Raw genomic sequence first — 24,937 nt, 5'->3', positions numbered from 1 at the left:
TGGCAATTTTTTTAAAGTGCTTCTACACAAATGCTAGAAGTCTAAATAACAAGATGGGTGAACTAGAGCACCTTGTATTAAGGGAGGAGATTGACATAATAGGCATCACAGAAACCTTGTGGAATGAGGACAATCAGTGGGACACAATCATACCGGGATATAAAATATATTGGAAGGACAGAATAGGTCGTGTGGGTGGTGGAGTGGCACTATATGCGAAAGATAATGTAGAATCAAATGAAATAAAAATCTTAAATGAATCAACATGTTCATAGAATAACTATGGATAGTAATTCCATGCTCTAATAAGAACATAGCAGTAGGGATATATTATCAAACACCTGACCTGGACAGTGATAGTGTGATTGAAATGCTAAGGGAGATTAGAGAGGCTATCAAAATAAAAAACTCAATAATAATGGGGAATTTCAATTATCCCCAAATTGACTGGGTACGTGTCACCTCAGGACGAGAGGCAGAGATAAAATTTCTCGATGCCTTAAAATGACTGCTTTTTGGAGCAGCTGGTACAGGAACCCACAAGGGGAAAGGCAATTCTTGATTTAGTACTGAGTGGAGCGCAGGATCTAGTCCAGGAGGTAACTATTACAGGACCGCGTGGGAATAGTGACCATAATATAATAATATTTAACATTCCTGTGGTGGGAAGAACCCCTCAGCAGTCCAACACTGTGGCATTTAATTTTAAAAAGGGGAATTATGCAAAAATGAGGAGGTTAGTTAAACAGAAATTAAAAGGTACAGTGACTAGAATAAAATCCCTGCAAGCTGCATGGAAACTTTTCAAAGACACCATAATAGAGGCCCAACTTAAGTGTATACCCCAAATTAAAAAACATAGTAGAAGAACTAAAAAAGAGCCACCATGGCTTAACCATGTAAAAGAAGCAGTGAGAGATAAAAAGGCATCTTTTAAAAAGTGGAAGTCCAATCCTAGTGAGGTAAATAGAAAGGAACATAAACACTGACAAATTAAGTGTAAAAATGTAATAAGGAAAGCCAAAAAAGATTTTGAGGAACAGCTAGCCAAAAACTCAAAAAGTAATAGCAAAACATTTAAGTACATTAGAAGCAGGAAGCCTGCTAAAAAACCAGTGGGGCTCCTGGACGATCGAGACCCAAAAGGAGCAATCAAGTACGATAAAGCATTTGCGGAGAAACTAAATGATTTCTTTGCTTCAGTTTTCATGGTTGAGGATGTTAGGGAGATTCCCAACCTACACCGTCCTTTGTGGGTGATGAATCTGAGGAACTGTCCCGGCTTGAAGTGTCATTAGAGGAGGTGTTGGAACAAATTGAAAAACTTAACAGTAACAAATCACCGGGACCGGATAGCATTCACTCAAGGGTTCTGAAAGAACTCAAATGTGAAATTGCAAAAGTATTAACTGTGGTTTGTAACCTATCCTTTAAATCAGCTTCTGTACCCAAGGACTGGAAGACAGCTAACATAACGCCAATGTTTAAAAAGGGCTCTAGAGGCAACTCTGGCAATTACAGACCAGTAAGTCTAACGACAGTACCGGGCAAATTAGTTGAAACCATAGAAAAGAATAAAATTGTCAGACACATAGAAGAATGTAATTTGTTGGGCAAAAGTCAACATGGTTTCTGTAAAGGGAAATCCTGTCTTACTAATCTATTAGAGTTCTTTGAAGGGGTTAACAAACGTGGACAAGGGGGAATCTAGTAGATATAGTGTACTTAGATTTCCAGAAAGCCTTTGACGAGGTCCCTCACCAAAGGCTCTTGTGTAAATTTGGTTGTCATGGGATAAGAGGAAAGATCCTTTCATGGATTGAGAACTGGTTAAAAGACAGGAAACAAAGGGTAAAAATAAATGGTAAATTTCAGAATGGAAAGATGTAACTATTGGTGTTTCGCAAGGGTCAGTCCTAGGACCAATCCTATTCAACTTATTCATAAACGATCTAGAGAAAGGGGTAAGCAGTGAGGTGGCAAAGTTTATGGACGATACTAAACTGTTCAAGATAGTCAAGACTAAAGCAGACTGTGAAGAACTTTAAAAAGATCTCACCAAACTGAGTGATTGGGCAACAAAATGGCAAATGAAATTTAATGTGGATAAGTGTAAAGTAATGCACGCTGGATAAAATAACCCCAACTATATACGTACAGTATGATGGGGGCTAATTAAGCTACAACTAATCAGGAAAGAGATCTTGGAGTTATCATGGATAGTTCCCTGAAAACATCCATGCAATGTGCAGCAACAGTCAAAAAAGCAAATAGGATGCTAGGAATTATTTAAAAAGGGATAGAAAATAAGACGAAGATCTTACTGCCCCTATATAAAACTATAGTACGCCCACATCGTGAATACTGCGTACAGATGTGGTCTCCTCACCTCAAAAAAGATATTTTTGCATTAGTAAAGGTTCAGAAAAGAGCAACTAAAATGATTAGGGATTTGGGATGGGTCCCATATGAGGATAGGTAAAGAGACTGGGACTTTTCAGTTTAGAAAAGAGGAGACTGGGGGGGGATATGATAGAGGTATATAAAATCATGAGTGGTGTGGAGAGGGTGAATAAAGAAAAGTGATTTACTTGTTCCCATAATATAAGAACTAGAGGACACCAAATTAAATTAATGGGTAGCAGGTTTAAAATTAATAAAAGAAAGTTCTTCACACACTGTACAGTCAACCTGTGGAACTCCTTGCCAGAAGAGGCTGTGAAGGCTAGGACTATAACAGAGTTTAAAAAAGAGCTAGATAAATTAATGGAGGTTACGTCCATAAAAGGCTATTAGCCAGGGGGTAAGGAATGGTGCCCCTGGCCTCTGTTTGTTAAAGGCTGGAGAAGGATGGTAGGAGACACATTGCTTGATCATTGTCTTCAGTCCACGCCCTCTGGGGCACCTGGCATTGGCCACTGTCGGCAGACAGGATACTGGGCTAGACGGACCTTTGGTCTGACCCAGTATGGCCATTCTTATTTCTCATGTTCACAATCCATGACTTGTTTTTCCATGCCATGAATTTGGTAGGGCCCTAATTATAAATTCATAAATGAAAGAAATGCAAATACAACACTATTTCAGAGATTAATAGATTGACTGATCATGAAAATGTTGACTGTTCAATGACGTTTGTGTTAAAGTTGGCATGCAAATGAAGTCAACTATAATTTACTGCAGGCATTGCTTCTAGTAAATGAGTTGCTTTTACAAAATGTTAAGTGACTAACCTATACCATTCTCTCCACCTCATTTACCTTATTTTTCTGTATGAGATGAAAATCTTTCCCATAAATCAGAAGTGCATGCTCAAAGTTTCTACATTCTTCTTCTGTCCAAGCTGTCATCTCTTCTAGATGATTCCCAAAAAAAGAACAGCACTTATTTTCAGATAATTTCCATCAGATACTGAGTTACAAACATTTTTATTGATAAAATGCATGAAAATCCTAATGCTCTTTGAAGAGCAACTACTAAATTATTTAGAATACATCTTATTCTTAATACACCAAGGGCTCTAATTAAAGTAATACGCTTGTTTAGAAAAATGACAATCTGCTAATCATCAACTCTGAATGCAGTAATTTCTTGGATGAAGGATGGTTGCAGAGTTTCATTTATTTATTTTTTTCTATTTATAGTCATCTAGGGCAAGGTGCACAAAATGGCTTGGGCACCTACCTGCTCCTTTAAGTATTTAAATCCACATTTAGACACCACCAAGATCCTCAAAACTCTTGTTTAACTGCTGCCTGACCCTGGAGGCATCTAAAATCCTTAGGTGCCAGAGTTTCCACCTAGGGGCTTGACTCCATTAGGGATGTAGAATCCTGACTAATTAGTTAACTGATATAATGGGGGCAGACAGGGCTGCTCTGACCGGGCTGGAGTTTCCCCCCGCCTGCAGCAAACCCTGTAGGGCTGGAACCCATGACAGGTGGAGGGATTGCTCCACCCTAATATCAGTTAACCAGAACTGGTAAGCACATCCAGTAAGGGTGATGCTTACCAGTTAACCATTCACATCCCTAGTCCTCTTACCAGGAGATGAATGCTGTGGAGATCGATTGACAGCTGGAGATGAGTATCTTAGGTCGACTGTCTTCCCTAGTGTAGGCCTGGACTAAGTTTCTGCCAAACAGCATGCACACAGCTGTCTCAAGTCACCTCAGGGACCTATCTCATACCTAAACCCAAAGAGGATCCGCTCACCAGAAAGGCCCAATCCAGCAGGCATTTTCAGAGTATGCCTAAATCCAGACAAAGCTGCTGGGGGGGAAATGTTGGCTGACCTTATAACCTTTGAGCCAGTTGTTAAGGAACTCATCTCAGATGTGGGAGACCCAGATTCAGTTCCCACTCTGCTTAATGTCATTTACCCCACTTGGATTTTCCACTCCTCAGGTGATTGCCCTAGCAGCTGGACTATGGAATATTCTGGTATGGCTGTCTCTCAATCTGTCCTATTAAAGGTATTCCATTGTGTATAAATAAATATACTTCAGCCCAGAGAAAGAATCTATAGTTCAGTGATTAGTGCATACACCTGAGCAGTCACTTAGCTGAGTTCAAATACTTTGTCTACATCAGATGTGGAGCGTGGTAGAGGATTGAACTTGGGTCTCCCATACTGCATCTGGAACCTGAACTACTATGCCAAAAGTTGAGAGAGAGAGCTCTCTGCCACCTCCTGCATTTCTTGACCAAAAAAGGCGCTCGAAGCTGAGAACTCAAACAGAGATAGATGCCTAACTACCTGAGACAAGTAGAGGGTTAGGCCTCATTCTTTCCTAAGCATTTCCTATTGGCTAAGTTAGGTGGCTTCTCATTCAGCAGGCTGGCTTTAGTAGATCCCATTCTTAGCCACCTAATTTACCCTATGCATTGTACAGGAAGTGTGGACATCTAACATGGGGCTGTGGCTTCCAGTAGGTGGCTAGATGCTTAAATATTATATTTGCAATGTCTCAATTCCTTTGTGAATCTGGGCCCAAATCTGCCAAGCTTTGAAGAAGAAGAAAAAAAAAAAAACACCACCAGCATGTGAAGCAGAATAGGCAAAGAAAAAACTGATTTCAACACATGCACACAGATCAAAGAAAAAAACTTGTTTTCATGGGGTTGCAGAGCTTTCTCCTATTAGGCACCTCAACTTAGTATCTAAGCATTATAACACATGGTTTAATGGCATGTGGTTCGTATTCTATATATGGATCATTTTAACCTACACTACACTTGCTTTTTCGAAGTTTGATATTATTGCTACTCAGTTTTTTAAATACTGTAGTGAACTGTGTATTAAACACTAAGTTAAGTAATCTTCATCAATGTCCATCACCATTTTCCTCATCTCCATTTTCCCACCAAAGTGTATAATAGCAGACAATCTCTGTTGAGGCATAATTTGTTTTAATTTTGTTTGACATTAAAGTATACTGAAAGGGGACATGTATTTATCTTATCAAGGAACAAGACACTAAAGAGGCAAAACAAATTTCTGTACATTTATTATGAGGCAGTTTGGGTTCTAAGTATAGGTTGAAACTCTATTAACTGGGATTCTCTGATTCGGCAACATCGATGGTCCAGCACGGATGTTGCAGAACCAGAGAGTCCCTGGTGGAAGGCCAGTGGCAAAGATCCCTGCAGGGCCATCAGGGCAGTGGGCTGCCTTCAGTGAACTGAGAGTGTTTCTGCCCAGTTCATGACAGCATAGCCGCCTGGCAGGGCTAGGAGCCGCGGTAGCTCACTGGAGCAGGGAGCTGCAGCTGCCTGGCAGGTCCCAGAGCCCCAGCACGTTGCATGTGGCTACCTGGAGGGTCCTGGAGTCATGGCAGCAATAGCTGCCCAGCAGGGCAACAGGAGGTCTGCGAGGCCAGCAGGCCGGGCCAGAAATGATCCCCCCTGGTTCGGCAATACCCCTCATCTGGGACCGATTAAGTCCCAAGGATGCTGGACCAGGGAGGTCCAATCTGTAGTAATTACTGCTTATTGCTTTAAATGTCCTTTTTGTATTATTGTTACTCAGTAAAACAAAATCATTTCACCTTACGGGCAATACACATAAACTCTTTGCCAAAAAAAGAATTTCCTGCTAAGTGAAATCGTAAGTTATTTAAAAGTTGGCTAATCAATGAACTCTAATACCAGCCCCTACCAGTTTCCAAAACAGGATTCTGGTAAAACTTTGTGGAGAGTAGATTCAAGGGAGTACAAGTATTCCACTGAGAATGACCAGACAGCCACCTGTCACTGAAATTTAACCTGCCAGCAAGCCCAATACAGCAAATTGAAATTCCTATTGGTATGTCTTCATTAGCCCCCTAGTTCGAACTAGGGTGGCTAATGTAGGCATTCGAACTTGCAAATGAAGCCTGGGATTTAAATATCCCAGGCTTCATTTGCATGTTCCCGGGCAGGCGCCATTTTTAAATCCCCTTAGTTCAAACTGACTGCCCGCACCTACTCGCGGCAGTCAGAAGTGAATCCGAACTAAATCCTTAGTTCGGATTAACTGTTACTCCTCCTGCAATGAGGTGTAACAGTTAATCCGAAGTAAGGACTTAGTTCGGATTCACTTCTGACTGCTGCGTGTAGCCGCAGGCAGTCAGTTCGAACTAAGGGAATTTAAAAATGGCACCCGCCCGGGAACATACAAAGGAAGCCCGGGCTTCATTTGCAAGTTCGAATGCCTACATTAGCCACCCTAGTTCGAACTAGGGGGACTAGTGTAGACATACCCCATGATAGGACCCTGGGAGAGTTCCATGGACTGAACACTTTCCTCTGATCTCAAACTGCTTCTACAAGGATAACTTTCTTACTGTGCAGCATCCTTTTACATTGCTGGGCTTTAATCTTACTTTGCAAATCTTTCCTTGTAAGAAAGGAAATATTAAACAGATTACTTGTTTTAACTTTCTCATGTTAGTTTATCAAACTTCGTTTAAAATAAAGTAAAATATTAATTTATGTCTAACACAAAGGTTTCAATGTTTTATTCATGGTAGGGGTGGGGAACCTTTTTTTGATCAGGGGCCACTGACCCATATGAAAAAAAAAATCAGTTGGGGACCACATAAGTGAGGAGCAAAAAACACCTCCAGAACCCTCAACCCTCACTGAATATGACCCCCAACTGAGACACCTCAATTCTCTGGTGCTCCAGTCCCATGGGAAGAGGGGGAGGGACAGGGATGACTGAAGTTCAGGGCTTCCCATGGGCCAGGTTTACTCTTCTGGGGTTTCGGGTTTAGTGGACACCCTAGGCTGAGGAGGGGACAAAAAGAAGGGATTCAGTGTGCGGGACAGGGCTGGCAGTGAGTGAGAGTGCAGGAATCTGGGTGGGAAGTGGGCAGCATGAGGGGGTGAGATCTGGGTGGGAGGTGGGGTACAGAATCAGAGTATCTGGCCGGGGGGTAAGGGGGCAAGAGCAAGGGAAGGTGCCGTGTGTAGCCAGGAGAGACAGTGCAGGAGCAAGGGTGGGAGTAGGGTGTCTGGCCAGGAGGGAGGGTGCAGGAGTGGGCTGGGGGAAGGGTGTCTGACTGGGGGAGCAGGTGCAAGAGCAAGTGAGTGAGCAGGAGCAGGCTGGGGGTGCGGGGTCTCAGCGGGAGGTGGTGCCGAAGCAGGGTGGGGGTGTGGGGTCTGGGCACGAGGGGCACTTACAATACCTGTGAGTGGCATGGGGCACGAAAGAAAGTATCTCAGGCACGGCCTCCTGCTGCTTCCATTGGACAGATTCTGGCCCATGGAAGCAGTGGGGAAAGCCTTCAGGCAGCACATCAATGTGCTTCTGTTTCCCCAGCTGGAGGAGGGGGAGAGGCAGCAGGAGAAGCCACTTCTGGCTCCACTTTGCTCCACTTCTCCCCCATGAGGCAGATCCGGCGGGGAGGCTCAGGGCTCTCCCCCCACCCCCAAAGGCAGCGCTGGCACTCCAACCTCGCGGGGGAAGGGACACGAGGCTGGAGCGCCAGTGTGGGCTCCCTGCTGCAAGGAAAGGGAGGGCAGGTGAAGGGAGTTGAGCTGGAAGGTAGCCACGGATCATCAGTAGTCTGCAGACCGCAGTTTGAGAACTACTGCTCTACAGTGCAAATATTCATTATACACAGAATATTTTTATTACGTGATGTAACAGCAACCATTTTATCCTTACCACATCTTCACATATTTATCACATTATACTTACTAGCTAAAAAGTCTCACTAAATAAATGAAGGAATAATTGTTCACTTCAAATGATACAGCACGCAATACATAGTATGGCAAATAAAATTAGTAGGACTACAAATGTGGCACATTACAACACTGGAGATTAAAGCTGTAACATGTAACAAGGTAAGAATATCATATTTACCAACTTGTCATCAGAACGGTATTTTGAAACTGTCCAAAAGCCTTAGTTGACTTCATGGACTAAAGGTTGAACCTCTCTCTTCTGGCACTCTGGGAACTGACTGGTATTGAACCAGAGATTTCACCAGACCATGGAAGGTCAATGTTGTTTAGCACTATTACCAACACTTCCACTGCTTACCAGGCTCTTAGAAGACATTTAGGGGTAAATTAGAGCTAAATAACAGCACAGAACACCAAGAGCCAGATCTGGTGGCTGTTAGGGATATAAAATCCTGATTAATTAGTTTAACCAATGAACTGATTCATCTGGCTCCTAGGCCCCAAGTTCCCAGACCCCACACTGAGACAGGGGCCACTACTGCCAGCTTCCAACGCCCATGCTGGGGCTGGGGCCACTGCTGCCAGCTCCCACACTAGAGCTTCTGGCTCCCAGCCCTGTGCAAGGGCCCAGCAGGGCTGGAGCAGCCCTCCACCGAAGCTAGGCCATGGGTGCGGGGCTGCTCCTGGGCACCAGATAACCGTAATCCAGTAAGCATCACCCTTAACCAGTTACCTGGTAAGCATCACCGAGTAACTGGTTACCCATTCACATTAGTAGTTTCTTTAAACAAACTTTATGGGACTGCAGAAAATCTGACCACAATCATGATAAGTGGCCATCTGGCTAAATAAAATCATTCAGGATCATGGATGTTACCAGACCAGAGAACGCTGGATTACAGAAGTTCAACCTATATTTCCTGAAGTTTGGTCTGTGGAATAACAAAAGCATCCTCACCTAGAACTTTATAAAAAGAGGACTGCTTATAATGCGTCTTTTAAAAAAATAAATCATTTTTACTTCATTTTCCCACATTTCCACAGCCTGCTTTAGGGCTTAACCCTGCATGGTATTGAGTTCTTTCAGCTTCTTTCTAAGTCTGTGACAGTTGAAGGAGATTAGCACCATTCAGAAGATGTACATAGTACCAAGCCCTTAGTTTTCCTTTGCTTTCATCTGTGCATAGGGGTGAAGGAGAACGTGCGGAGAAAAAAAACACCCCTCCATTATCTACACGGATCAGCTCTACTAACTTTTAAGAAAAGCATAAAGGCTGGGGACAAGAAGTGGAAAACACAAACTGACCTACACTACTACTACACAGTGGAGCTATCCTGTGTTGATAAAACACTGTCAGGGTTCAGTACAGAAAAGGGTGGGGCCATGTCACAGAGTTACTTGATTATCGAGCAGCCTTGGCATGAGTCAGAGTACCCTGCAGACTGCTCTAACTTAACATAATTTCCTCTGATTTCAGTAGTTCTATAAACTGGCTCAGAAATGCCACAGAGGAGCAAAGCAGCTTTGCTCCACTTCCTCTCCACCCCCATCAAAGTAGGGAAGAGTGAAACGGTTGCTGTAGGAGCTAGTTCTACCATCTTTACACCAGGTGTGAATTCCGCTAGAAGAAATTCTCAACTGGCCAGGTAGGGTCATGTTACATCTACTTTGTTCCATTTAAGTGGTGAAAAGGGTCACTTGCTAGGGCTGAGAACCTGATCCTAGTATTTCTATACATTATAACTTTAAAGAGAGTCTTAAAGTATTCATAACATTTCGTAAATCTCTTACCTTGAGATGCCTTTCCATTTGAGCAATACCTCTCAATTGCTTCTTTTATATTATGATTACATTTGAGAAGTTCATAGAGTGCCTATGAAATCAAGGACATATTTTTGTTTAAAAATAAGTTAGTATCTTACTCCTTAGCTACAATGTCTAGCTTCAGTGAGCAAACTTCATCTCGGTCAATTCTTAACTATACAAAATGAAAATTTCACAAAATAAAAAAGACACTACTTAAAATAGTAATGTGAATAGGTAACTGGTTACCAGATAAGCATCATCCTTACTGGGTAATGGTTAAATGGGTCCCCCACATCCCACATCAGAGACAGCAATGTGGGGTGCCAAGCAGGAGCCGGTCTGCAAGGGAAACCGGTTTAAAAACCAGCTCTCCATGCAGACCAGCCACCTGCTCCCTGAAGACAGAGGCTGATCCAGCACAGTCCTTGTCCACAGGGAATCCAAGCTCCCTGCAGACAGAGGCTCCTGCCACCTCCCAGGCTCACTGCAGACAGATGCTGCTCCATAGGATGCTCTGTCCAGGGGGGGAGCTTGGGCCTACTGTGGACAGAAGCTGCGCTTCACTGCAGCCTGCCCTGCTCCTCCCTCCCCACTGCTGCCTGTGGTAGAGGCAGCAACGCAGGGAGGGGATAGCGGCACCATGGAGCCAGTGCTGGGGGGAAAATCGGCTTTTAACTGGCTCCATCCCCCCCACCACTTTCTGTCTCTGATACAGGGCGTCCCTGCTATAAGTTGCGCCGGTATACATCCATTCCGCACTTGTAAGAACTGATGTGTTATAAGTCCTCCCATTCTCTGCTCTAAAGTTGAACACAAAAAAACCCCCAATTTGTGCAAATGGAAGTCAGCCATGGGAAAAAAATTCCCCACTTTAAGTAGTTTTGCTCTAAGTCCAAGTGTTTTGGAACACATCTTGAACTTATAGCAAGGACAGCCTGTACAGGGAAATGGGGGGGAAAATGCGTGTAGCCTAGGCTTATCAGTTAATCATATAGTCGACTACACGTTGACATACCTATGGTTAACCATGGCTGGCGGCTGGGGCCAGAAGCTATCCTCAGCATGTTTACCGGGTAACAGTTAATCGGTTTCCCTCCAGCTCTGGGGAGAAGTTGATGGTTAACAAGGGCTGACGACTGCGGCCAAAAGCCAGTCCCGCAGAGCTGGGGGCTGCTCTAGTCAAGCTGGAGTGCGCCCCGCCTGGGATACTGCTTTGTCAGTTAAATGGTTAAATGTTAGGTTAAACTAACATTTAACCAGTTAACTGATTAATCAGGATTTTACATCCCTAATTTAAAATAAGATTTCACAAAGAAGATATACTTGGATATCTAAAACTTGATGTGAGGTATATGAGATCTGTTTTGTTAAGAACATAACAACCATATACACATGCTGTATCACAAACACTGACATTAAAGACCCATATGCCCAAGTACTCACAGGGGTCATACTTTGCACTTCCTGTAAAAAAGAAATGTTTGACTATTGTACTACTCCTTTTGCACATATGCACAATGAGAACACCCACTAGTTTGGAAGCAATGTGCCACAAATGGATAGGATAGAACACATACCTGTTCATTGTCGCGAGTGTGTATTCCTTCAGGAATTCTCCCAATAGCTTTTTCAGTTCCAGTTCTTAACGAAGTCTCAAAAAGGTATTCTTTAACCTTAATCTCTGAAACCACCTCAGGTCTCCAAAGTAACTGATCTTCATTTTCATACACTGTGAAGAGGAAAAATCCACTGAGATACAAATAAGCGGTATGTAGGAAGCTTGAGGGGGTGTGTGTATGTGCTGAGAGAGAGTGAGAGAAAGCACCTATTCTTGGTGTTTTTGATATTATAGATTAAAAAAATATCATCTGATGTAAATATATGAATTTATATACGTTAGCTTCTAGCACAAATGTTTTAGATCTATGGAGTAAGAAATCACCAGCTTCCCCAAAGACAGAAAACAAGAAAGTAGCTAGAGATAATAAAATCAAACATACTGACAGTATCTTGTCACATGCACAAATACCAGCCCTCTTCACATCCTTTCTTTCCATATGCCTCACTGAAGAGATATGCCTTGCACTGTACCACAAATATGAACAGATTCAGGCTACATTGGAACAAGGAAGGAAAGGACTGAATTCTAAGGGCAAGGATTTATCACAAAAAACAATATATTGGCCCTAGAGAATACCAAAAAATAATAATAATCAAGAAATAGATGCATATTTACACATTACATAAAGTTGAGTGTTTTACAACTAACTGATATAGTCACACCTTTGTTTGCTTAGACTTGCACACAATCCTAGAAAACAGTAAAAACATTAATCAATAAATGAGCGATAAAAATATTAATTATAGCACTAGCATTTATTCTTTGGTCAGTTCAAATACTTTCCATGCTGGAAAAAAAAATGCATAAGCATCCATTGTCTTCAAAAAACTTCTTGCTATATTATTAAAGAGGCTGGTCTGGATGCTAACATTTAGATTTCTGCCTCAAGTAGTAAACAGCTACTTGCATATATGTTCTGCAATGAGTCTGGGTTGGGTACTTATAGCTATTAGGTCAAATCACAGTAGAAAAAAAAATATAATATGCAATTAAGTGGCTTTTATAAATATCTTCTACATATATCAAAATGCAAGACATGACTTGAACATTAATGGTCATTGACAGCAAACATTCATTAAAATTTAAATCCTAATTTGTCTATTACAATATGTAATGTTACAAACTGAAATTTTTTACATTACATCCAGCCTGCACACAATGCAAAATTAGATAAAGTATCTAATCAAGGTAGTCAAATAACTCAAAGGCTGATACAGCTCAAGATAGTGAGGATTTGCAGTTCCTACAGTGAGGAGGGATAAAAAACCATGTCACCTCAAAAGATTTTTGCTGCCCAATAAAATAGAAAATACTTTCACAAACAGTAACATTACAAGACTGAATTTAGAGCTCTTTCAGGGAACACAAAGCCCATACCACCAGAATCATCTCTGCTTTTGTCACTGTTATCAAGGATATACATTTAATATGTTTTATGGACTTCTAATCTCTAAAAATGAAATCTTAGGAAACATCAGGAGTTTTATTTAAAAAAACCCCATAAGACTACTGAAACATTACAGCTGTGCAAACCTTCAACTGCTCCTCCCTACATCTTATCCGTTCGTTATTAAAGAAAAAATGATACCTGGAAAGCCTAACTACTTAACACTATAATATTCAACTGTTTTAAGAAGTTGACATTTCCCTATCATTGTATTTAACTTTAAATAGCTAACAGTGACCCCAGAAAGGAAAGAGGAATAAAAATGGAGTTATAAACAAATGGAATAATGGAATCGGAAACATCTCCAAAAGCATCCACAGTCTTGATGTGCTTAATTAGATTTGTTTTCTGATAGAATTTTACAGGTAGAATATCTGAAGAAGTGGGTTGTGCCCATGAAATCTCAATACCACCATCTACATTTTTTGTTAGTCTCAAAGGTGCTTCAGGACCATTCATTGTTTAAGTTTACAGGTAGAACAGTTAATTCAAAACAATTTTGAAAATTCACAGAAAAAAATGAATACCATCTATTTATTGTTGCACTCTAATCAGTTGCAAGATTTCATGATGTTTTAAGTTTCAGTTTTAATATTTACCTTTTCAGACTCTTATAGTGTTTCTGCATCAACTTTCTGTATGGTAAATGTTGGTGCAGAAACACTATAAGATTCTGAAAAGGTAAATATTAAAACTGAAACTTAATACATCATGAAATCTTGCAACTGATTAGAGTGCAACAATAAATAGATGGTATTCATTTTTCCCTCTTTGAAATTTATTTTGCCTCATTTTTATAGGGACAGAATCATACAACAAATGGAATAAAGAAATGCACATTTATAGAATGATCACGGGATTTTTTTTTCAAGCCAGTAAAAGGAAATTATTTTGAACAGAGAGATTGTTGATTGATGGTTTTCTGCAGCAATTTTATACCCACAAACCTCTGCCAGCCTAAAGGCAATACAATAATATTCTTTGATTATGACTGAAGTGCTTGACCTCTCTGAAAGAGCAGCAAAGATGTTATTTTCTGAAAGTCGTATGGGAAACTGAATAATACACCTGATGGTCAACTGCAGTTTTAATTTTCTGTGGGTAACAAACACTTCCTTGGGCCATTTTATGGTTGGGTCTAGTATTATCCTTCTGGTTTAATATTTGATTTTTATGATTTCTCCTTTTCTATGAGTATTTTATACCCAAAGTTATTCACTGGGATTACATATTATAATGAGCTAATTTGGTTGTGCTGATTTGTCTATTTTGTCTTAGCTATTATTGTTATTATTCTGAGGTCAATTTTTTACTTTTGGTTTAAGTCATGTTTAATATTTATTTAACCAAGTAGAAGTAAAAAGAGGAACTTACCCTTTTCGTCATCACTGTACTTGCCCAGGTAAGGTGGAATTTCAGCCTGATACTGTGACCCAACCATTATTTCCTGAAGATAAAAAACAAAAACAAAACAACCCACATTTTAATATTACATTCCAAGACATATGAGTATTAAAGATGTCAATACAAGATGCATGTGATACCAGGATTAAAGCACCATCTTAAAACACATTAAAAAAATTGAGATAAAAATATATCGTAAGAAAAGTCCACTGAGATTTATAATATGTAAGTAATTAATACTTCAGGATTTACCTTCCTCAAATCTTCAGATGAATTACCATTGTCTGTCTCAACATATTCACCATCAGATTCCTTATCACCATCATACGTAGTGTTTGCTTTATAAGCACAAAAAAAAAGTTACTTTGTATTTTACAGTTTGCACATAGAACTACATGATTGCATCCATTTTGCTTTATTTTATAACTAAACAATACCATCTGTTTTCATTTAGAGAATGGTCAATAGCTGTTCTTGTTTTTCTGTGGAACTGCAGCATAAGAATCAAACAGTAGAAGGTACTATCACTACCACTGACAGTTTTAGAAATGGATAGCTGAGAGTCAAAGGAATTAAGAGTTTTCTTATGTTAATTTGTCTCAGAAGGCACTGCAAGTATAAAAGAGGCCTGGGGACCAGCAAGTGAAAGAGCCTAGTACTACAATTTAACCCCCGCCCCAACACAACTACAGCAAAATAATCTGGAAAACAATTGTTATCTACACTGTCCATCTGAAATTCTGTTTTCCAACTGCTTTAGATTTAGAATATTGAGCTAAAAAAGCATTTATCAATTTGGAAAGGTGTGCAGAAGGAGTTATGAAAGAGATATAATGAATACTAGGTGAAAAGAAAGTTAATTGTGTGCTCTTTACCCTTTCCTGTAAACAAGGACGAGAGGGCACTAAAACTAAAAACCAAATTAATAATTGGGTATTTGTCAAAAAATTAATCCATTTTTCTGTGATCATAATTCATTAGAAAGCTATCAGATTCTACAGCTGAATCATCAGTAATGTGAACAAAAACAAAACCCACTTAGAACATCCTGCAAGATGCCAATATTCCTCAACAATGACATAAATAGTGTCAGCAACGACTATTTTTCTATATATCTATAAAGTGCTTAGAATGTGTTGGCAATACTTCTAGTTTTCCTACATCTTAAGGGTCGAGGAAAGAAGTCTGTAGTTTCATGTGAAGTAACTGATGGTGTCAAGTCATCAGCAGAAGACTGTGTTTCTTCATCATCACCTGACAAAAGGTCTTTAGCTATTTCCTCCTGTATCATTAGAGAAAGAAAATGAAAGAATTAGAACTAAAAAACAGGATTCTGAGCCTTTAGAACTAGCAAGTTAGAGAATGTATTTGCTAATAGAACCTCTAACTTTTTTACCAAAAGTTATTCTATTCTTCTACACTCCCCTAAAACTTAAACACAAAAATCGGAATCACATCCCTGAGATTTTTGAAGTATAGAAAACAGTGCGAGTGAGTGGTTTTGTCTGCACTACTAAATACATAACAATGGTGATGTAGCTTCTGAAATATCAAAACATACATTGCCACTCACTCTAGGGCTACGTCTACACTGGCCCCTTTTCCGGAAGGGGCATGCTAATTTTTCAGATCGTAATAGGGAAATCCGCGGGGGATTTAAATATCCCCCGCGGCATTTAAATAAAAATGTCCGCCGCTTTTTTCCGGCTTTTAGAAAAGCCGGAAAAGAGCGTCTACACTGGCCCCGATCCACCGGAAAAAAGCCCTTTTCCGGAGGATCTCTTATTCCTACTTTGAATAAGTAGGAATAAGAGATAACTTTGAAGTAGGAATAAGAGATCCTCCGGAAAAGGGCTTTTTTCCGGAGGATCGGGGCCAGTGTAGACGCTCTTTTCCGGCTTTTCTAAAAGCCGGAAAAAAGCGGCGGACATTTTTATTTAAATGCCGCGGGGGATATTTCAATCCCCCGCGGATTTCCCTATTACGATCTGAAAAATTAGCATGCCCCTTCCGGAAAAGGGGCCAGTGTAGACAAGCCCTAGATGAAACTGAGATTCTTCAGCCTCCTCTGATTAAAACCACTTGAAGCTTGTACAAGGAATCTCCAAGCTGCGATTATTTAAACACACACACGCACGCTTGTTGGAATGAATTGCCCTCAGTGGAAAAAGCCACTGGGGGATTCCCTCATATCTGAAGAAGCCCAGGGATCTCTGGAGGCTTTGTAGCTGTACATCAGCTTGGCCCCCTTGGAGTTTCCCCTACTCCCTAGCATCATAGCTCCACTGCAGCTGCCCCCCAGAACTCTGTGGAGGAGTTAATATAGTCCTGACACACATTTCTTTTTCTGTAGGTTCTTTGCAAGACTGCACAAAGTATGATGTAAATCCTGTGGTCCTGCCCAATTCAGTCTTCCCCTAACAGTGAACTGCAACTTCTACAGGGTTTGTAGATGATCCAATCCTCTCCTTCCCACTTGGAGAAGTTGGAGTAGAAGAGAACATGAATATTCATCAGGTAACAATCCAGACCAAGTGTTTTGTAACATGGTAACACTGAAATGTGCATCCTAATGGGACTTCAGAGTGCACATCGCTCCATTTTAAAGTTCAGGAGAACTTGGAAAACCCATCTTCAATTTAAAACACTGAAGTTTCAGGTTTTATTCTAGTTGATAATATACCCAATCTGTGCACATATGAACGTATCACTCACCTGCCATAAATCTAACACTTTTCATATCAGTTAAAGGGAATGCTCCAAAGTATTCAGGAGCAAATTTTCAAGTTAATTGTGTATCCACGGAAATTTGATACATTGTATGTATATTTAAAGCAATAAATATTAGTCCTAATTTCACACACACTACTAAAAGTTCTAAATTTATTTTTTTTAAAGTGATATTAAACAATGTAAACTACAAGTCTAATACCACAAATGATTCAAAATCTGATTCAATTTTTTTATCCTTGTATAAAATCAATAACTTCAATAAGCACATTGTAAGGAAGTAAAATCAGGGTCAGATTCTCAATGTCCATGAAGAAGAGTGACAGTTTAAAAAAAAAAAGTGTGGATGCTTGGCTTCATATTATCAAGAGGAAGACAAAGATCACACAAGTTCCTAGCTATAATCTAAAATAGAGGCAAAAATGTTTTCACTTACTTTGTCCAGAGTCATATCCGGCAGTTCATCTGCAAGTTCACTTGGGGAACTATCTGCACTGGAACCTGCTATAACTGGAATTGTAGGTTCATAGCCATAGAAAGCTAGTAAGTCTTCTAAAGGCATGCTTCCTTCCTAATATACGAAAAGATATAAATATTTTACCATTTAACATTATCAAACACTTCATATTGTTGTACAGGCGTAAAAGGACAAGAGAAATTCTCAAAAAATAAGTTTAATAGTGAAGTGAAATGGACTAACTCTCCAATTTAAAAAAGAAGAAAAATTCCTTTTTAGAAAAAAAATGGGTATTCAATTTTTTTAAATACATGGCTGAATTTGGCTCATAATCATGTATTGAGACACATTCAAAACCATTTTTAAATTTTTCTGAAAATTATTTACTGGATATATGCAAGAGATGACTTACAAGTAAAGTGTAATTGAATATAAAAACAGTTTTTAATTATCTGATCTAGTGTAAAGAATGATTAACTATTTTTTTTTATAATACCAGATATACTAAAAATATGAAATAGTGAAGAAGGAAGCAACCATATTATCACCTTATAGACAAACACTGTGGCAAGATGCTAGAGTCACTGATGCAGCCAAAGATACAAAAAGCAGTCAGGAACAGACTTTCACAACAATTATTACTTTTTGCTTCAATCCATCCCCAAAATACTTTTTATATTAACTTCCCAAGGTCATTTTTTGGGGGGAAGGAGGAGGAGAAAATAGGGAGACTGATAAAGGGGGTAAAATGAGAAATGACTGGGCAGGACAACTGCATTCCAGCAGCTTTTGCTAATTCTGTCTTTTTACATGTCATCAGGCTGTATTTCACATTGCAATTAATAATGTGGCAATTTCCAGACATTATTCAGTTGCCTTATTCATATCAATGCAGATATAAAAATATTTTCAAATATTTACAAATGCTGTTTTAAAATTTGTGTTGAGCTCACATTCTGATTGATTTTTTCCTGTAGTCGTTTAAGACCACAGCAAAGACTTCTCACAGAGAGTAAAGTTAAGCACATATTGTTAATCTTTGCAGGATTGTAGTCCAAAACAATATATCCTTTAATTTACTGGCATTAATTCTCTTCCAAAATACCAGGAAACAGGTCATTTTGTAGAGTAATAGTTTACCAAGTTTAGTTTTTAAAACCCTGTTATTTCTGATTTACAATTGCATGTTTAAATGTACAATAAAAATTAGTAACTTCTAAAGGGTCAGAGTAGGTGGTATGAAAGCTTACGAATATACAACATTGTCCCACATATAGAAAATTCAAATGTACAGGGCTTGACAAATTAGGCAATCTACTTGCCCATGGCGAGTAGATTTTAGCCCAGTGGGGCCGTGCAGTGTAGTCTGCACAGGCTCAGCGTGGTCTGCGCTGCCCTTGGCGAGCCCTTCAAATGTACACTATTAAACATATGCGTATGCAGCCAATTTCAGACTAGGATGTTAAATATTGGTTAATTGAATAGTTGATTAACCTTATGAATTGTTATCATTTACTCAACTATTCTATAGTCCCCGGGGATGGGGCCAGCAGCCAGTGTGCAAAATAACTTGGGACTACTAATACACTTTAAATGCAGAGCTGCAGTAGGGGTAGGTCCCAGACCCAGCACAAGCCAGGACTGAGCCAGGCTGTTGGCCAGCCTGCTAAAAAATTTACTGGCAGGGAGGGAGGGGGGAAGGAGGGAGTGGAGGAAGAGAAAGAATGCGTTTAGTGTATAGCACTAACCAATAAGCTTTTGAAGTTCTTTTAATTAATACAATACTGACATATTTGGAACTGATCAACTAAGTCCTGTGGCAACTTTCAACTGAAGGTGCACCCACATACATGCAATAGCTAAATCTGACTATTTTAAATTGGCTTCAAAGCCATTTACAATTGTTGCAATGGAATTTCCTTAAACAAGATAAATGAAAGGGAAGGCAGAATGTCCTTTGTATTTACTGAACTAAATACACAGTAGCTGTATGTTTAGGAAAAAACGGTAAAAGCCAGTCTCCTACCTTTTCTAAATCTTCAATTTCAGAGCTGAAGTTTTTGCCCTCCTCCATCATTTCCTCCTCTTCAAGAGTTCTCTCATCATCATAGTCATGTACCAACATTTCAGCAGTAGGGTCAAAATCATGATCCTCCGAAGATAAAGAACCAACTACAAGAAAAGTAATTTGAATCACTTTACCATAATCAAAAAGATTCTTCAGGGGACAGCCGAGTTAGTCTGTACAGGATAAAAAAAAAAAAACACAACAAATGGTCTGGTAGCACTTTATAGACTAACAAAACATATAGATGGTATCATGAGCTTTCGTGGGCACAGCCCACTTCTTCAGATGACTAGCCCACGAAAGCTCATGATACTATCTATATGTTTTGTTAGCAAAATAGATTGTGTACAATCTATTGAATGAAAGGTCAATTCTCTCTAGATGTAAAGAGCATGTTTTCAGGTAGCTTTAACTGAGCCTCCATTTATATGTATGTGTACGGAGGATGCAATTTTGTACTCTGAATTTGAGCCACTTGGGAGATAGATCTAAAGAGATTGTGCTGGAACTGAAGCAAATTAGGTCAATTTCAGAAAGTCTAATCCTATCTACACTTACACACAGTGAAATGAACCACAAGATTCTTTAAAAACATGTAAAAATGAGTATTGCAATGTAAAAGATAGTTCTGATGCCAGACTTTAGATTTGATGGTGTAACTAGAAGCAGAATATCACTTGTGGAGCCCTATTGGACCAGAGACAAGCATATCTTTTCTTTGTTAGAATAGCCAGCACAGCTTCAACGCTATCCTGAAGAATCAACTTTTTTCTAATAGCAAAATAAATACTGAACACCTATTTCAGAAGAATTTAGTCACACGAATGAAACACTTCATTCAAATTCAATGCATTCTATGTAGTTTATTCCGAATGGAAGAACGAAGTCCACTGGCATTCTAATTCTCAAATAAGATGCATGAAAGATACAGCACAGACAAAAAGAAAATGACTACATTCATTATTAATTTCTTTGAAATATAATATAAATGTCAACTGTGTGGCCCAACAGAAATTGCTACATTATTTAAATGGCTTCCTATAATCATTTTTAACAATTCTGTTGCTTTACATTTTCTGGTTTAAAAACACTTCAATCACAAATTTTAGAAAGGATGCCATTAGATTCAAAACATTTTTTAAAAAAATAAAGTATGCTACACCACAAGACTACATTCAACACCACAGATAACTGAAACAAATAATTTTAAAAATCTAACCATTCACTATTCTGCTTATTCATTTATTATATTATTTCAAGCAGGGAAGGCAAACTAGCTATATATGCTTTTCCATTCTGTTTCACTTTCAGGTTCTTTTGCACTACATTGCAATTTTTTTATTACAAAAAGTGCTCAGAAATATGCAATTCATTATTTGTTTAATTTCTTATTCATTTAAGCATTTAATTTATTCATTTTCTGCTTTTAAATATCTATTATCTTTTTCAACACTGTTTTGTTTTGTGGATAATGAAAATAAACTTTCAATTTCATTTTCCAGTACTCATTAGAATAATATTGTTTGAGTCTGCAACACTTCAAAGAAACATTTCAAATCAAAAGTTGTTTCTTTTATTTGTTTTTAACAGTATCCATTAAAACTTGACAATTCATATTAGGACTTGTAGAATTCTCGAAATCTACAGAGCCTAAAACTAGGTGATATCCTTTTTTATTATATTTATTTAAATATAAATATTTAACTATATTTACATGTTGAATTTTAGTTGCATATTTAGAGGCTGCTTCTCCAGCTTCTAAAGAATTACTAGTATATAAGTTATGAAAAAATAATGTAAAATATAAGATGCTGTACATTATGGAAAACCATTGCCAATTCATAGATTCATAGAATCCTAGGGCTGGAAGAGACCTCAGGAGGTCACTGAATCCAGCCCACTGCCCAAAGCAGGACCAACCCCAAATCAATCATTCCAGTCAGGGCTTTGTCAAGCTGAGACTTAAAAACCTCTAGAGATTCCACCACTTCCCTAGGTAACCCATTCCAGTACTTCATCACCCTCCTAGCGAAATAGCTTTTTCTAATATCCAACCTAGTCCTACTCCACTGTAACTTGAGACCACTGATCCTTGTTCTACCATCCATCACTACTGAGAACAGCCTCTCTCCATCCTCTTTGGAACCTCCCTTCAGTGAGTTGAAGGCTGCTATCAAATCTTCGCCCCCCCCCCAGCCTCTACTCGTAGGTCAAGTGCTCCAGCCCCCTAATCATTTTGGTTGCCCTCCACTGGACCCTCTCCAATGCGTCCACATCCTTTCAGTAGTGGAGGGCCCAGAATTGGATGCAATATTCCAGATGTGGCCTCAGTAGTGCCGAATAAAAGTGAATAGTCACTTCTCTAGATCTGCTGGCAATGCTCCTCTTAATGCACCCTAATATGCCATTAGCCTTCTTGGCTACAAGGGCACACTGTTGACTTATGTCCAGCTTCTCATCCACTGTAATGCCCAGGTCCTTTTCTAATGAACTGCTACCTAGCCAGTTGGTCCCCAGCCTGTACAACTCTAGAACGGAAAGGGACCTCAAGAGGTCATCGAGTCCAGACCCTTGCGCTCACGGTAGGACTGAATACCATCTACAGCAGTGTTTCTCAACCTTTTTTTTTTTAAATAAAGTACCCCTTTTCAAAAAAAATAAAATTAGAAGTACCCCTAGTACCCACAGTTTTCAGACACACACAATTTTTTTCTACCATTGCAACACATTTGCTTAAAGAACTTAATCGTAGCCGGACAGGCGATGACATTTTTTGCTATAAAGTACAAAAATAATAAAGTACTATAAATCTTACAACAAAAATTCAGTTTTCTCCAAAATTCAGTTGTGAATTTTGATTTCTCTCAAGTACCCCTAAGAGTACTCATACCACTGGTTGAGAAACACTGATCTGGAGCATCCCTGATAGAGGTATGTCTAACTTGCTCTTAAATATCTCCAAGAGACGGAGATTCCACAACTTCCCCAGGCAACTTATTCCAGTGTTTAGCCACTGCTGCACTCTATTTTATATTCGTTTGTATAACTGTATGTAGAAAGCATATTCCATTTACAGTCTCTAAACAAAAATACTGTTTATTTACCTATCTTGGAATATGCAATCATGGAGCTAACAAAGTATTTTTATTTAGATATGTGAACATTTTATTTTAAATTAAAGTTTAACAAATATACTTAAAATGCAGTCAAATTATAAAGACTTTTTGTTATCAAAGATAAATTACTATTTGAGCTCATCTAGAGAATGATGATTTTTCAGGTACAAAGTAAGGTCCCAATCCTAAAAATACTTAAGCATTAACTTAAACTTACACATGAACCGTCCTCTTGAAGTCAATGCGAACAGCTGCATGTGTAAAGTTAAATGTGTATAATTTTTTGCAGAATTAAAGGCTTAAATGGGAGATAAATAATAATGCGGAATACTAAGATTAGGAAGGAAGACTAAATAATAACAAAAAAGGGTTTGAAACTTGCAGGTGACTAATTTTAGGAGCTTGTAGTTAAAGGATATCAGTGAACTGGTCACTCTCTTAACTCTAAATTTTTGTACTAAGAAATTGGCTTAGAAGTTGAAGTTGCCCGAACCTAACATGAGTATAGGGGACTGGATTTGATGGCATCTTGACCACCCTTCTAGTTCTATAATTCTAGGACTTCCAGAATTAAAGAAAAACAAAAACAAAAACAAAAAAAACCCCACCAACCAGCCACCACCAAGTTACACAAGACTAAATTATTGGGCAATTAGTTGAGACTATAGTGAGAACAACTATATAGCACATACCACCTGTTATCAGGCAGCAAACCAGAAACATGGAAATAAACCATTTAAAGTAAACTAACTGGGGGTGCAGAGGACTTTATAAAGAAGTAGAAAAACTTTTTGGTAAATCTTTGACAGAAGCACCTGTAACCCAGCCCGTACCAAACGCTTCCCAGCTGCTGGGACCACGGAAGGAAGAAAACAGGACAAACCTGGGCTCGAACTTCCAAAGGAAGCCTGGAAAATAAAAGAGAAAGAGACAGAGATGTTAGGTGGATGCGCTGCAAATGGAAATTCTTCTCTACAGCTAGAAGAACAGGTAGGTTTCTCTCATTTCAAGTTCCCGGTCCCAGCATTGCTCTCTGTCCTTTCCCCGGGTCTCTTCTTCCTCCATCTCCTGCCTCTCCCCCTCCGCCTAGGGTAGACGCCTCATTTCTCCTTCTCAGCGCTTTCCTTCAGTCCCCTGCCCTGCCCTGCCGCCCAATCCCCCTCTGCCCCCAGTCCGCCCGCTTGCTGTCTGTCCTCCGCCCCATCTCCTCCCTTCGCTCGCCCCCAGCCCGCTTCTTGAGAGGTCCCGGAGAAGTAGCCAGTCCAGTCACCCCAGCTCCCCCGGCCCGGCCAGGAGGTGACAGGGGCAGGGAGTGACGGAGGGAGCCGGACCGGCAACCGCCTCCCCGCATCCCAGCCCGGGTCTCCCTCCTGACTGCCAATTCCCCCGGTCCCCGCCGCCGGGGCGCCTCTGCGCGTCACCAGGGGCCCGGCCGCGGAACCAACCCGCCCGGGCAGTGCCCGGGGCCTGTCCGCCGCCCCGGGGCTGGGACCCGGCACCCCGCTTCGCTCCGCAGAGCGAGCGGCCGCGGCCTAGTCGCGCAGGCTCCCGCTGCCCCGGTGCGGACGGTTCCGCCGGCCCCCGTGCCGCGCCCGGAGCCCCGCCGCCGGCCTCCCATCTCCGGAGGGAGGTTACCGGGCCGGCGAGAGCAGCGCGAGCGGCTTCCCGGCCACGGGGCCCCGCAGTGAGCCGGCCGGACCCCAATGCCCCTGCCCGCTTTCCCCGCTCACCTCCGCCATATTGGGACCGCTCGGGCTTAGCAGCAGCGCTGCGCCAAGTGCCCGGATGGGGCCGCTAAGCCAATGGCAGCCGGAGCCGGAGCTGGAGCAGCAGTCGGCCAGGGAGGGAGACAGGAGGCCGGCGAGGAGGCGGCGTAGAGCCGCGGGCAGCCCCCAGGGACCCTCCTCCTCTCCTGGGTCTCCCCTCACCCCGGCCCGAGAGGGCGCTGGGCTGCCCACCCCACAACTCAGGGGGCTGTCCCAGGCCCCCATCCCCGGAAGATCTGGGTGCTCCCCACAACACAAGGGGCTGCCCCCAGGACCTGCGCCCCATCCTCAGAGGGCACAGGGCGCTTCCCACAACTTAGGAGGCTGCCCGGGGATCCCTCTC

At 40.7% G+C, this 24,937-nt stretch overlaps 1 protein-coding gene across 3 annotated transcripts in view; it reads right to left on the bottom strand.

Annotated features, from left to right (window-relative positions):
- The window catches only part of MIER3 (MIER family member 3), a 32,379-nt gene extending 7,701 nt beyond the window's left edge, over positions 1-24,678 (bottom strand). The window contains exons 1-10 of one of the 3 annotated variants that reach the window (XM_075932417.2): positions 24,559-24,678; positions 23,712-23,736; positions 19,671-19,816; positions 17,624-17,758; positions 15,619-15,739; positions 14,710-14,795; positions 14,428-14,500; positions 11,563-11,714; positions 9,971-10,052; positions 3,261-3,355 (exon numbers count right to left, since the gene is read on the bottom strand). In XM_075932417.2, the coding sequence (XP_075788532.2) occupies positions 3,261-3,355; positions 9,971-10,052; positions 11,563-11,714; positions 14,428-14,500; positions 14,710-14,795; positions 15,619-15,739; positions 17,624-17,758; positions 19,671-19,816; positions 23,712-23,736; positions 24,559-24,567 (924 nt within the window). In that variant the 5' untranslated portion in view covers positions 24,568-24,678. Of the gene's footprint in view, positions 1-3,260; positions 3,356-9,970; positions 10,053-11,562; positions 11,715-14,427; positions 14,501-14,709; positions 14,796-15,618; positions 15,740-17,623; positions 17,759-19,670; positions 19,817-23,643; positions 23,737-24,558 lie in introns of those variants that run through there. The other 2 variants (XM_075932419.2, XM_075932420.2) reach the window with 2 other exon arrangements.
- Between the last annotated feature and the right edge of the window lie 259 nt (positions 24,679-24,937).

This window comes from Pelodiscus sinensis, chromosome 6 (genome assembly GCF_052426305.1).
Source record: "Pelodiscus sinensis isolate ZL-2025 chromosome 6, ASM5242630v1, whole genome shotgun sequence".
NCBI lineage: Eukaryota > Metazoa > Chordata > Testudines > Trionychidae > Pelodiscus > Pelodiscus sinensis.
This window is presented reverse-complemented; position numbering and strand designations above follow the sequence as displayed.